This window comes from Indicator indicator, chromosome 21, assembly GCF_027791375.1.
Source record: "Indicator indicator isolate 239-I01 chromosome 21, UM_Iind_1.1, whole genome shotgun sequence".
Lineage (NCBI taxonomy): Eukaryota > Metazoa > Chordata > Aves > Piciformes > Indicatoridae > Indicator > Indicator indicator.
Window position 1 is genome coordinate 14,731,827 of NC_072030.1, and position 15,451 is coordinate 14,747,277.

A 15,451-nucleotide genomic window follows, 5' to 3' on the forward strand; every position below is an offset into this window, starting at 1 on the left:
CCTTCAGAGAAACAAACCAAAAAAATCAGTCCCTCAGGACCAGGCATCCTGACTGTATTTCCTAACAAAGTTAGCACTTCAAAAGGAACTTCTCTCCTCTCTTGTGCATAGGTGCTATTGCTCATGGTATTGACACAGCTCCACTGGCAGACTTAATTTAATGATGCCTTTGAGATAAAAAAAGACTTGCTCCTTACCAAAGAATTTTAATAACAGAAGGTGTACTGCAGCAATGAAAATATAGTGCTCATACAGTTGTTATACTTGGATCACACTGTGCCTGTGGGAATTAGGCTTCTGGGGGACTGAGTGGTAAGGCCTTTTCACTAGGAAATACAAATATTGCTAATGGTGGTGGCTTCTTCATTCATGGTGGCATCCCCAAACTCTGTAGACCTCACCTGCCAGGCACACAAGACAGAAGGGAAACACAGGCTTCACTTGTTCTGACAACTCTCAAGCTGCAGCAGTCAACACAGTGCTCAGCTGCATTGTGCCATGTTTCATTTACATTACTGGACATCCATACCTCTCTGAACCTGTCTATATCTTAATGATGGCTGTGCATGGTGAGAACTTACTCGATAGGAAGGGACCACAGTGTGAAGGCACTGCAACACATCCCATCCATCAAGATTATCTGCACTTCACACCAGAGTCTTAAATCCATGTATAGTCTCTACACCTTCAGATATCAAAACACAGCTGCCTACTGGCATCACTGTCTCTGATTTCTGCCTCACTGTGTGGGAGCTCTGCTACTGATTATCAGTTGTATACAACTGATACTGGTCTGCAAATCAATTGCTTATTTTCACATACACCTGAATTGCTTTGCAGGACATAGCCCATTATACTTCACATATCTGGTTGATGCCTTGTTAAATTTGCAGGTCATAAGACTGCAAGCAAGTCCTGATGATGGCAGGACACACTGAAGCTGAAAAAAAACCCAAAGAAACCCAAAACTGTCTTGGAGTGCACATGAAGGAGAGATAGCCTGTGCTGAAGGGTAAAAGGACTGCGAATCAAAGAAAAGAGCTTTAGGAGAAAGGTATTGGCTGCGAAGACATTCTCATTTTTGTGTGATGGTCTCTGTACTCATAACGCATCTGACAAGTTCTGTAAAAAATCACACTCAAGATCTGAAGGGCTGTGTTGAAAGCAGGGCATGCTATTTCCAACACTTGCTGTAATACTAAGAATGCATCACTGTCTCTCCAGCTCCTCCGTTTTTTGTTTTTCTAACCTTACCAGTGATGATATGGTGCTGACTACCTCTACTCTACTTGATCCTTGACCTGTTCTATTTGCAAGAGTTTGATAAACTTACCTTTTCCAAAGGCCTGAATCAAACACTGATTGGGAGAAGAACAGCTAGTCCATACAAGCATACAGATTAAAAGGTGCAAAGAAAAACATTCCCAAATGCGTCTTACAACTACCTACTACTGCATGACTGGAGACAGAAGCAATTTACAACAATGTAATTACCTCAATATTTCCAATTCCACTATGGAAAAAGTCCAGGTGTTAGCTGCCAAGAACTCATGGTTAGTAGAACTTGCATTTGTAATGCAAAATTACAGAGAGCTACTTCAGAAAATACCAAACAGTTTAATTCAAACACTAGCAACAACTCAGAGACAAATCCATGTATGCCACTAAGTTTACCACTTAACACTGCAATGCACAAAAGGGATTCTGATACCAGTTTGGTATCTAACTGGAAGCAGTTAGATTCATCAGTGGTCCTTTGTAAGACTGCAAAGTCAACTGCAGGCTTCATCCTCCTCTGTGGAACAGAGCTTAAAGAAGGAATAACCCTGATCTACCATTCATGCAAGAGAGAGGTCCAAGAAAATGTAACTAACATCTTTGATACGTTACAGAGGAATGTAAAACTTCTCACAAAGACCCAGTCTGTATACCAGCAATCTTGTTGACAGTCTCCTATGTCATTTATTCTGACATGAAAAAGGTTAATTTACTCTTATGTGACAGAGGACAACCCACAAATATCACCAGTTCTGCTTTGCACTTGCTTGTCTGTGAGTGGCATGTTTGGAGCCAGCAGCATTGCTCCCAGAAAGGCAAATGTTCTGAATGCAGTTCTCAAAACAACAGTGCAGGAAGGAAAATGGGTGTCATCTCCCAGCCACTAAGAGAACTGGAAACTTGCACTTTTCAAACTCAGCTGGGAGAGTATGGCTGCTGCTTAAGCCATACTTGCATTACCAAAATGGAAAGATGCATCAAGAAAAAAAGAAAGCAAGGAGGAAAGTCACACAGAAAATCTGTGAGCAAGGCAACAATTGCCCTTCACTAGCAACAATTAACAATCTTGGAGAAGGAAGTTCCCTCCCTACTTGAAATCAATTCTGCTGAAAAGAATAAGCAGCCCCTTCTCCCTGCTGGTGGGCTGCACAGCTCCACCCATAAAAGGCCTATTCTTATCTCTGAGGGAACAGGAACCTGATGCTAGTGTGTGAGGAGAATAGTTGCCTTTCCACTCAGCAGCTCCCTGCTGAACTGCTGAGTCACACATTTTCCCTGCATTCATTTTCACACTGCTCCCACTCAGTCCACCTGCCACTTCATCTGGGATGGGTGGGAGGAGAGAAAAAAGGTGAAGTCATAAAAAATGTTCACATTCACCCAGGACCATTATGATTATATTGCAGGGTCACATACAACAGCAAGCCTGCAAGCTGCTATAGAAGTACAGGGAACAGAAATATCAAACTGCAAGAAAAACCACCTCTTCCTCTTCTTCAGAGGAGACTGGCCAGCAAACAAGTTGCAAACCTCATCTGATTCCCAGTCAGTCAATGATGTTGTGTGCTTGCTGATATGTTCTGCAAATTTCAGGCTACAGAGCAGACTTTGAGGTTTTCCCCTTTTCTGTGATTTAGGTGGGCTTGGAGACTTGTGTGACTTTTCCAACACTCCAACAAGGTACTGTGTAGTGATTGACTCACAGTCACAGGCAAGTGCCACAACAATAAGTGCCCAGTAACATCTGGAGAGATTCCAGTTCCTAAGGGCATCTTCAGTTGAGTTGCTGCAGTGGAAATGTCCACCAGACCAAACTGTCATCATTCAAGAAGATGAAGAGAAAAATCTTAGCTATTTTCTTACAGCTTCCATAAACCCCAAGCATAACAGGAGCCAACATCTACTATCTATTAAATTCTTGCATAGAAAAGGGAATCTACAGTGAGTCAGTGGTGGGGTACATGTTTATCATGGCTAGAGAGGGTCCAGATTGCTCTTGGTATTTTTTCTGTAATTAGATTTCTGGACAGTACTGTTCACAGGTCACGTAAAAATGCCCAGAAGGTTCCTGTTTTATTATATCAATGACAGGCAAAGAACTTGCAAAACACACTTGTACAAGACAGGATTCTGGTCTATGAAGTCATCCCTGAAGCCCTCTTCAGGGTTCAGGATGTAGCCTGGTACCAGAGACTTTATTTTATTCAGGGGTGAGACAGGAAGACTTCATTTGAGCTGCCATCAAAGTCTTCCATCCTGGAAGAAAACAGATGCTCAAGACAGCACTCCTCCCAGACCTGAAGTCCTACATAATGTTACTGGCTGCTTAATATACCTGCCTATCTAGCAGGAGAGAAAATAACTTGTTTGATCATCTTACCATAACAATTCATATGAAATACAGCTGCAAGGGCAAAGCAGCTCACAATGCACTTGGCTGACACTGCTCTCAATCTGGTAAGCTTCACTTACCTGGGAGTGAGAAGAAAACAAAATCATCAGGCTCTCTGCTCTAGAAAGACAGACCTCCCAGTTCAGCAAAGATGAACCACTAGAAGCCATCAGAAGCAGTAAGGGACTGTCAGATAAAGCACTCATATGGGAAGTATATGAGAGGTACTGTACCATCTGCTGCAGCCTGGTTCTCCACTAATAATGGGGGAGTTGCTCTTCATTTCCAAGGCAAGATTAGTTATGCCCCTGTCCACACATAAATCATACTCCCACTACTAAACCAAATACATAAGATGATTATGCTTAATGGCTCTGCTCATGCTTACAGGTCTCAAACATAAGATGTACTGTTAAGCACTGTCCTTTTCTGAGGTGAAACATGTCAAGTTAAGGGATATGCTATCTTAGGGCAGCTAGAACCCCTAGGACAGTGTTTGCCTCCAAACAATTAAACTATGAAATGTGGTGTCAAATTACTGCTGTTAAGTGAACACAGACCCTCCAGGGGCAGAGACACTGAATATTCACTATCACACCCACACACAACTAGCACTTGCCACCTTTCAATCAGAGCCCTGCTCAGAGCTTCTTTTGGTTTTGCATAAGATTCTTTCTTCCTTTCCTGTCAAACACCACACAGAGATTCTGTCTGATTACCACTGAACAATTAGATGCATTTTTTCTTTTTAAATAAATAATACATCTCTTTGTTATGCTGTTTTCTTCAAGTTTCTTCAGGCTTCAAGTGCCTGCTGATAATTTTGGTGGTGCCTTGAGCTTTTGTAAACAGACTTCAAGTTGACTTTCAGTGGAGCTGGTTGTCCCAAATTGTTCCCAACCTCCACATTCCATTTAAATTCAAAATGGAAAGCCACAAAGCAGCTCTAGTTCCACAGTTCAAGAGCTATGGCTTTGCTCATGGATCAGCCTCACACAGACAACATAATCAAGGAGAACTGTCAACAGCACAACACCAATGCAGACAGAGATGAGGAGGATTGAACTCTCTTTCTGAAACAGGATAACCAACTCTGCCTCCCAAACCCAAACTATAGATTTGTGCCTTTAAGTACAGGATAGACTTAAAGGGGCCTGCATAATCCGAAAGTAGCAGCAATAATTTTAATCCAAATGGCCTCTGTGATACAAGAGTGAATCATAAAATTGTTTTGGTTGGAAAAGACTTTTAAGATCACTGAGTCCAACCATTAACCTAACACTATCATGGGCCCTAAACCATGTCCCAGAGTGCCACATCTACACCTTTTTTGAACACCTCCAGGGATGGTGACTCAACCACCTCCCTGGACAGCCTGTTCCAATGCCTGACCACCCTTTCAATAAAGAATTTTTTCCTAACATCCAATCTATACCTCCCGTGGAGCAATTTGAGAATCTGTCATTCTGGTTTCATGTGCTTTTCCAAGTATTTACTATTCATACTACTATCATCTGAATTGGTGTTAGCACACTTGTACTGCTTGAATTTCTTTTCATAAATGAACAACTTCTACAGTTCTAATGCTAATATCATTATGTGTTTCTAATTTCTCAAGTGACTTACTAGCCTGGTGTCCTGTAGATATTAAATCCACTTTCTGCTCTGGTGAATGAGAGGGTTTGCAGCTTGAAGCAGATGGGTGATATGCTGGCTTCCTGCCAGGTTCAAATGTGAACATTTTGATGTCATTCATTTGGTGATAGCCTGCTTTACTAAGTGACTAAAATCTTATGCCCTGGAGCCTTCAGCAAAAACATTTAGGAAAGCCACTATCACATTCAACATTTATTTCAAAGACATTCTCTTTCCTGAGCAAATTAAATTATATCAAGACCAGTCTGAACAATCATCTTCAGCCACAAACCTGATACGTGCCTCAAGGGTACTATCCCAAGTGTAAGCATTTTGCTTCCTTTCATGTATTTTAAATGGCTGTGCTTGCACTGCTTGGCTTCCTCAGAAAGCAATGGTATCTCCCAGACACTGCAACTTAGGCTCCAGAACAAGCACTGGTAGAAATTCAGGGCGTGGACATCTAGAAACACGATGTCCACACTCAATTTTATCTCTCTCCTAGAATGCTATTTCCACCCAGGGCTACTCTGTTACAGGCTTTGGCCTGCACAATTAAGTATCATTGCTTCCAGTTTAGTGCTCTGCTACCTCTGTAACTGAAGCCCCTTCATGTTAGGGACATGTGGTAACTATAATGGTCTCATTAATCTCTTCTTCTCCCTAGATAACCACAAAAAGTGCTCAGTGCCCACAGTTCACTCTGTTTATTTGCGTCTTGCCTACATGAGTTCCTATACTATGCTCATCAATATGATTACACAGCCTTGAGTAGTGAACTGAAAAAAACACAACAGCTTGCCTTCGCATCCTCTTCCCAGTGAGGGAACATGCACGGAGCAATGTTTTGTCTAGATAGATAAGCAGACATGCACAAGTTGTTAAGGATCTATGTTGGAGAAGGTGAGACAAAAAAAGCACACGCTGATGACAAGCTTTGCAATTATTCTGGGAGGATTTTGCACCACTTGTCTGCAGGCAGGAGCCTCACTCTACAGAACAATCCAAAGAAACAAACATCTCATGGATGCATGCATCCCAAAGCTCCACCTAATCCAAGGTAACTGTGCCTCACATCACACAGCCTCATGCTGAGTTACCTTAGCAGGAGTTAACGTTAATCAGCAGGTCTGCTAGGAGGTAAGCAAACCTATAATTTTGGATCCTGCATCAGGGTAGTATTTCTGCTTCTAGCTCCAGGGCCAGTCTGGTATCAGCTAGCCTAGGGATTTTTGTTCTATACTCCAGCAAATGGTGCAGAAACGCTCTTCGATACCTCAAATATAATCTGTTACATGGAAGCAGGTGGCAGGTGTGCTGCATTTGTGGGAGGCATAACCACCAAGGAAGCATGCTTAAAACCTCCCACTGCTACAGGTATAAAAGGTCTCACAGCATCTCCTATTCTGAAGATGCAACACAAATGGAGTCTATTTAAAAACACCTTGATTAAAGCATTTCTTCCTTTTCAAGAGCTCCTGGTTTCATAAGATTTGTAATTCAGGTCACCACAAAGACACCAAACACATCCCTATGGACTTCCAGTTGCCACACTGCTCTGTTTCCATGCTGAAGGACCCTTACATTGTGCAGTGTTCACAAAGTGTGAGTGACAGCACGTCAGTGGGAAGGAAGGAAAACTTCATCCACACAGCTACACTGCTGCTGTGCTACCCAGAACGCTTCACCTGCATTAACAGGAGATATTGCATGCCTCATATCAAGTCTCTTCTCACACTGAGGTATATGCTTGACTTAAATATGAAAAAGTTAAGTCTGCACTGAGTAACCTTGTAAATCTCATCCTTGGCTCCTAAGGACCAATGCACCACTTTTCAACCCCATCCCACCTCTGTCTTCCTCAACAAAGGGCAGATTCTACTTGAGCATTTTTTTCTCCCTGCACCCCTGAACTTCCAGTGACAACCACGTGCAGCACACTTTGTCCCAACAATAACATTATGCTGAGAAGATATGCCAAGAAAGAGCTATGACTTCATGCTCAACCCAGGTACAGGCACTGTGATCTCTTGCAGATATGCTGAGTGGAGACAGAAGATAAAAGACGAATCCAGAAAATATCAAGTCCTGCTTCTGGGGGATAATTCGAACATTATAGTCTATCCTCACATCTCGACAGAGCTTGATATGGTCCTACCCACTGAAAGGACACAGCATCACTGAATCCATTCATCCATCCAATAGGAATAGCACTTTATTAGCACGCAAAACACCCTTAAGAACAAAACAGGCTTCACCTAATAGATGTTGCACAAGCATTTACCCCTATGGAAAATATCACAAGTTCTTCAATGTCCTGGCAAAGGACATTCAGAACCTGCCAGTAGCAATGAGCACTCTGGGTGCTAAAAAGGGCCATTTTGAGAGCCCCTGCATGAACATGACAAAAAGAAAAATGACTTCTGAAAAAGCTTTCTGTATTTATCTTTGTCTCCCACAGAAGGCAGACAAAATGGAAGGCACTTAGTGCCTTTCAGGAGTGCTACCCCTCTCCTGAAAGCCTGAAAAATTGGTCAGATGAAACTTTTACCTGTTTCAGCAGGAATGCTGCCTGTGCAAGGAAGCTGGGACCAAGGCTTGCAGCCTAACCAGCTCCCCTACTATTTCTGGTCTTAGAAGTAAGAGACTTATTTAACATGCATATAGGGGAGACAAAGTACTCAAACTGCTAAAGACTTTGTAAAGCAACAACTCTGGACTCTCACTTGAAGGTCAGTCTCTAACATAGAGCAGTTATCTGTCTATTGTCAAACAACTGCTGGAGCAGAAAGGAGTTTTAATAGAATACTTTAGTTAATTAAATCTGGAACGTTAATGGGTTTTTCATAACACTGTGGCATTGCATCCATGAAAAGCAATGAAAAAATTGTTCTATTTAGAAGTGGTAATAGCTGTAGTCTTTGAACATATGCTTAATGAATAAATCTGTTCGGAAAAAAAGGCCTGTGTGTATTGGAGGGGGGTAGGATGTTTGTTCTCACTTAAAGCGTGCCATGATGGCAATCATCAACAGCAAATGGCCTCTATTGTTGGGACTAAATAAAATTCTATTTGGCCATTTACTTTCAGGTGAAATTTCTGTTTTCTTTTACATAACACACTCTTGCAGCTAAACAGCTGAGTTGAAAATAAAGCAATGCCAGAAGCCTTCATAGGCTTTGGTAGGTGCAAAGAACCACAGAATAGTAATATCCAGGCAGCTTGCTACCACAGCATGGGGTGCAGCACACAAGAAGCCAAACAGACTACAGTGAAGAGGCATTCAGATCCCATGGTGAGAACAGTCTAACAACCAGTGCTAGCACATATCATAGAGGTGGGCACAACTTCAGGGATAAAATTATATAGAATACAGTGCAGCACCAGACCTGAACAGAATAGATCATGTAAAGCTCAGAAAGCTGTGATAGCAAAGCATGTGAGCATAAACTCGAGTCTACTGGGTTTCCATTTCCATGAGCAGGTGGATGAATCTAGTAAGATGGTAGATTTGTTCATGAAATTAAAATACAAATTCCTTAAGCTGGGATGTAAGCGTGGAAAAAAACATCCACTGTTAAGCCGTAGATGGCTGGGTTATTTTTAAAGGAAGCTTGATAGATGTTGCTAAAATGCACTTCAAGAAAGTCAGATGTGTCAATATTGACTCAGCTCCTCTTCTGTCCTCCCAGAAGCTCTCACAGTGTCAGAATTTCTCCTTTCTCCACCAAATCTGAGAGCTGAAGCTCCTTAGTTCGACTGAGAATTCTGCTAAGGAAGGTTCAGCAAGACAGACAGACTACCCTTCCTGGTCTTTCCTTCAGTAACAGGCTTGAACATGGCTTTTTTTTGCAATATAGCCAGGTCTTGATTGGAAGACCTTTTGTGGGAACTCCCAGGTTGCATTTAACCAGTTTTCCTAACATAACACACTGCAACTGGAAATCTAACAACCAGCTGAGATGATGCTATGATCACCTCTGCTTTGATAACTCCTCTCAGGTAGCAGGGTTAGGAGACTGCTCCTCACTGATTTGTGACAGTTGAGCATGACTTACCACCTGCCCTATATCAGCTTTGCTAACTCCTCCTTGTGGTCCCTCCTCTTTAAGAGCTTTTCCCTGTGAACACACAGAGCAGCTCCAGTTTACCAAAGATCAGAGATCACTGGTAGGAGTGGAAAGAGATAAGAAGATGCACAAAGATCAAGCAAGTCCCAGGTTCCCAGGACTTTCTTCTCTAAGAAAGAACCATGGTACTGTAAAGAAAACATTCCGTCATTAAACCCTATCATTCCTGGGCTTCTCATTCCCCTCTCACTCTTTCTAAAGCTATCTTTGTTAAAATGCTTTTTCATTGAGATTTCTTGAGATTTCCCCTGGTCATCTTTGATGTCACCAGCAGGCCTAAAAAAAGCATGAAACCTCAATCTGCAAAGTGGTAAGGCAGAGCTCTAGGAAGCACAATTTCCAAAAGCAACAGAGACTTGAGATACTCTAACAACAGATTTCCAAAAGGTAGTTTGTTTCAGCTAAAATAATAGTTTGTTGCAGACACATGCATCAGTAAGGTTCTATTCTCAAAAATAACTAGCATTTTAACCAGGCTGATGTTCAGCTTGTTTCATGGTGTATTTATGATTAATTTGTCCATTAACCAACCAGTCCACCAACCCTAACAATGGCCAGGAGGCATACATATAAAATGGCATACAACAATGTCCCTAATTCAAAACATCCCACATTCCTGAATCAGCCGTTATTTTGACCTCTAAAGTGTTTGTTCTATGACATTAGGTCCTACAAATCCACTCTGATCAGGTGACACAAAAGATGAAAGTTAAGCTAGACTACAGACTAGCAGCAACAAGCAGAGCGAGGATAAAATAAAGGTGACAAGAGAAGGTATGAGGTTGCTTGAGAATAATGGAAATGAGAATATGTGATGAGAGAAGAGAAGAAAGAAGGAAAATAAATACAAGGCCATAAAAGATGCCCATAGAAGGAGGAGGAGGAGGAGGAGGAGGAGGAGGAGGAGGAGGAGGAGTGTGAAAGCCTGGCAGAAGGACTGAGTGGAGCCTAAAAACAGCATCTGGCAGTAGTTCAAATCAAACAAGGCAGCATATGCAAGAAGTGCAGTACACTGAAAACTTCCTCTTGAGGATTAAGCAACCTCAGAGTTAAGGTAGAATCTTTCTTCCCTCTCCTCCAGACTACCTCACTCTGAACTCTGAAGCAGGATAAAAATCTAGTTAAAGTTTTCTGTGATTATCATTTCCCAAGTGCCACTGGGAGCTCCTCAAGGAAATTTTCCAAGGCAAAGTTGAAATCAGATACTGCAACTGGAAATATAATTTTTATCTGGGGAAGAAAGAGGCAGGGTGGTATGCACCTGGAGGAGGTGCACACACAGGAGAACCCTTTCATAACGGTATGCCACACAGAAAACATCTTCCAAACATTAAAGTTATTGCTTCTCCTTTAAGATCTTGACAAGGACAAAAATTTTGCTCTGAGTATTTACCCACGTTACCCATGTAACACACAGTAAATGTGTATTAGCCACATATTTAATCCATTGGTAAATGCTAAATTTTCCAACCATGGTTACAGGGAGGCGGTTGAGTCACCATCCCTGGACGTGTTTAAAGGTCATTTAGATGTGGTGCTTAGCAATATGGTTTAGTGGTGAACTTGGTTGAGTAGGGTTAATGGTTGGACCTGAGGATCTCAGGGGTCTTTTCCAGCCTGAATGATTCTATGATTCTTTTGATTCTCCTTGCTACTGTGGCTGACACTTTCACAACTTTTACCTAGTGCATTGTGAATGCCACCTCTTCATGATTTGCAATGGAATGGGAAAAAAAAACCAAACCAAAACAACCTCAAGAAAATGGATGGGATTTTCCATGCCAAAGTCAGAGTGACTTTTTTTTTCATGCTTCTATTTGAATTCCACATGCAAGCATATGGTTAGCCACACTCTGCTCATGTTACTATATAAACATTTTATAAGCACAAATCTCTTTCTGAATCAAGCATTTGTTAGAAATGCTGACTTCTGTTTATAACTACCACAGTGAAATCATGGAATGTCCATGTAATGAAAGCTCAATGTTAAATGAACACTCTCAACTTGTATTTCTCAAACCATTAAGAAAACCATCTCCCTTCTTCCTTCCACAACGTTCCCAGACAAGCATTCTTGCCACAGAAAGTATATTGCTGTGTTTTGTTTCTCAAACAGAAGCAGCATGAACCACAGAGAGCCAGACTAAGGCTTCCTTATTCACCTCTTCACTCTTCTTTTTGCAAGAAATTGCCCCAAAGTCATCAGGATTATTTGTGCAACACCATCAAATGAAATCAGGCCCACAACAAACACTCTCATGCATTGCAAATAACCAATGCCTTTCTTTAAAGTTCCTTGAAGTCAATTATATAATCTTGAAAGAAAGCAATAAGGACTGCAGATCTAAAACTGGCACATGATAATTTACCAAATAGATACTTGTCAAAAAGAATAGACAGACTTTTTAATTTAACTCTTTGCTGAAATCAGGGTTCCTGTAAATCCAGTGTACCTTGGCACTGCAAACTGCTTCATTCTCCTCATCTCCCTGATTCTGAAATGCTGTTCAGAGATGGACTGAAATTTTCATCCATTTAGTTTTCTACAGGGTTTGGTGCAAACACTGCAAAAGAGACTTGCTTTAACAAAGATTTACCTGAAAGATTTCAGCTTCAAAATGTCAACTCAAGTGCTCACTCCTTCAAAAATAGCATGTTAATTTTGCTCATCCCCACGGACTCATGTGACTTCTTTTATCTGTATCCTGTTCTCCACCCGCACCACAGCAGCTTGTGGCAATGTCACACAGCTACAGCAAAACTTTCCAAGCCTCCAGGAACACCATCCAGTTTTATTTCACTCTGCATACTTCTGCTTCATGTGCTGTGTTGGATGCAAGTACATGCAAAATCTAACAGGAGGCAGTTCTGTGAAATAAACAGCCTTCTGCTTACTTAAAACGACCATTTTTCAATCTAGTCCATCATTTTTTAGTTTCACTGTGTCTTTTCACTGGCCAGCATAAACATATCTTAACAGTTTCCCAAGGCATTTTTCAGAACTTGAACACTGGTTTAACATTTGGCATCCAACCTATCCTAACCAAGCAATGCACTGGAAGTTTCTCATTAGCTCACATGCTCTGCAATAAAAACAACAATTTTGTCTTTGTATGTCTTTTATTGGTTGCTCAGCTTAGGCACTAAATCACTGGAAACCTCTGGCCCCACCTTACACGGCATTTTCTGCAGTCTTGAAGTCCAGTAGTGTGTTAGTGACAGCTGAACAGAATGACACCCTTTTCCCTAGCCAAATTTGAAACAAAGGCCAGCCTACAGTCCTATGACAATGCTCGGACAACAACTTCAAATATTTTTTGGAGCATCCTCTGTCAACTTTAAAGACATGGATTTGCATTTTATGCACCGTTTCCTAAACCTTCACTCAAATTAGCATCATTGATACCTTGTAATAGTTTTTGCCTCTTGTGGCAAAACCAGTCTGCCCAGCTACCTCAGACTGAGGCCTCTTCAGGACACCTTCTCAGAAGCAGCTTATGCAAACAGATGTTCTTTCATGGTACTTCACCAATGCTTCCATGCTCACACTGTTATGTTAACTTGAAGGCAAGAGCATGACCTTCAGCTCACATTCAGCTGGAAAGCTTTAGCACAGGGGGTTTTGTGGGAACTATTCCCCTTTGATGTCACATGATAAATGGCTGCTGATCTTTTCTTTCTCCCCTCCCACATTAGGGCTTCCCAGGCTAAGCTTTTTCTGCAAGGCAGAACTACCCACGCCTTATTCTGCAATAAAACCAAAACTGCTTGAAAAACTTCCCTTATGTGTTGCCCACATACAAGGAGCAAGCCAATATCACTGCAGAATTAAAGACCTTTTTGACAAACAACCTGCAGGCTATGAGCACGAATACAGGATATTTCTACCAAGCAGAATTCAATGGAGACGAGGAGAAACGAATAAAGAGGGGAATGCTTCTCTCAGGCAGTGCCAAAGCCTAAGTGTGAATACAATGGGAAGAAGTGAGGTTCCATACAAGCCAGGAGAAATAAAAATAATTTTAAAGAAAGACAGAACCCAGAAAGCACTACTGCCAGAACCATTCACATATTTCCCCTCTCAGAGCAGCCATATTGGTGCATAGGAAATGAAAAATGAAGACATTTCTTTATATAATGAAATCTTTCAGTATATAAGAATATACTTACTACACCAGAGTCATATACTGCATTTACAGCACACAGATGTAATTTCTTTTATTTCTCTTACACTATCCAGTTACAAATAGGACATGGGTGGTTTCTGTGTTGGTGGATGTATCAAAGTCACTTATGGTTTAACTTCCTACTTTTTAACTACATTTTACTACAAATTTCAGTGCAGGGATAAATTTGATAATCTCTGCAAAGTAAGTTCTGAATTCATTCTTTCGTATAAACAGCAGAATTGCATTTACATCTTGATTTGAAATTAATATATTGCGCAACATCTGCAGGTTACCTGAAGTTTCTCAGGATTCTTATACAAGTAATAAAAGGAGACAGCTCATAAAGGGCTTTCCAGAAGTGAAGCATACAGGCATGTGGAATCAGCTCATTCACTTTCACAGTTTGTTCTTCTATAGGACATGGTTTTGCACCCAAGATACTCCCAAATAAAGGCTTTTAACATTCTCTTTCCAGAAGCTGAGCCTACTTCACAGTGTGGAGTCAATTCCAAAGGCACACCTGCATGAGTTGAAATGGCTTCTGTAACATAAAAACAACCACAGCAACAGTCTGCAAGATGATTCTATACCTACAAGGTGGATAAAAAGGCTCAACAAGAATAGCACTAAGGCACATTTAGGCTGTAAGCAGAAGGTAAATAGATCAGCTAACTAATAGAAAGAAGAAAGCTTTATCTACACTTGATGCACTATTGAGAGTTCGAAGTCCAGTAGCTTTAAGAGCCCTCACTGCCCAAACAGGAAACTCTTTCTGGTAAGACAATATGCTTAGAACCAAGTCCAGAATGACTGGACAACACCCACTTCCTTCACGACTAAACAAAACTAATTTAATTACTGCTTACCACAAATAAATTAAACCATCTTTGAGACAGCTATGGGCGTGATTTAAAAGGACTTGCTAAGGTGCTTCTAGGAGACAAAGGCTCAATCCTTTAGGATTCCTTAGAAAGTTAAAATGGACTTCATGGACATCACATAGGTAATGGAAGTAAAATGGACTCTTTGCATGATGTGAGGTCTACAACTATAATAAAAGATGTACTCCATTTCAAAAAGATCTAGCAAAAAGTACCTTCCATGCTAATTGGGCTCTCCAAAACACCTAAAACTTGCAATGAATTTTCCTTTCTTTTTTCTTGTTGTTGTTTTGGTTTGTTCCTTGTTCCTTTCATTCACCAAGAAGATTGGGACAACTTCCAGAAGAGTATATGACTGTATTTTTCATCTGCACTGATGTGACAGTATGATACATATATTCTTCCTTGTCTTACTTACCATCTGACATGCACTCAGTTCTTTCAGTCACATAATAGCTCAGTTCCAGTGTCTGCTCCAGGACAGATGGTCCTCTGGGATTATCATTTATGTCCTTTATGCACTAAAATCCTAAAAAAGTAAGGGGAAAAAAAATCTGAGGGTTAACACTATCAGACGTTCAAGAATCTTCAGGGTTTTTACAAATTATTTTTCTTGAAAAGAAATTCTAAAAGACCCTGATGTGATGATCACCCATAAAGGAAGTACCAAGCCACTGATCTGAGGGGTGAAACATGGAAAGGAGATGACAAACATTCCTGGGTTGTTATTGATCCACTTGCTTTTGCTTATTGCCTGCATACAGGAACTGAGATCTATCCGAAGCCTTCTGGATATCCAAAGGGTATGTAGCATAAAGTCTTTCAGTATTTAAGGAAAAGGGAGTGATCCACAAGCTAAGCTGCCTTAGGAGTCACCTGCTCCATATGGAGAACACCTTCTGCTGAAATCATAATGGCCAGTTTCAATATAATCTCAGCATGCTTAAAGGTCTGCCAATAGAGGAC

General features: G+C 41.1%; 1 protein-coding gene across 1 annotated transcript in view; it reads right to left on the reverse strand.

Moving 5' to 3' along the window:
* Positions 1-14,997, reverse strand: part of PTPN5 (protein tyrosine phosphatase non-receptor type 5) — a 48,140-nt gene extending 33,143 nt beyond the window's left edge. Inside the window, exon 1 of the mRNA XM_054390465.1 lies at positions 14,904-14,997. Coding sequence (XP_054246440.1) covers positions 14,904-14,913 — 10 coding nt within the window. The 5' untranslated portion in view covers positions 14,914-14,997. The remainder of the gene's footprint in view (positions 1-14,903) is intronic.
* Positions 14,998-15,451: the final 454 nt, after the last annotated feature.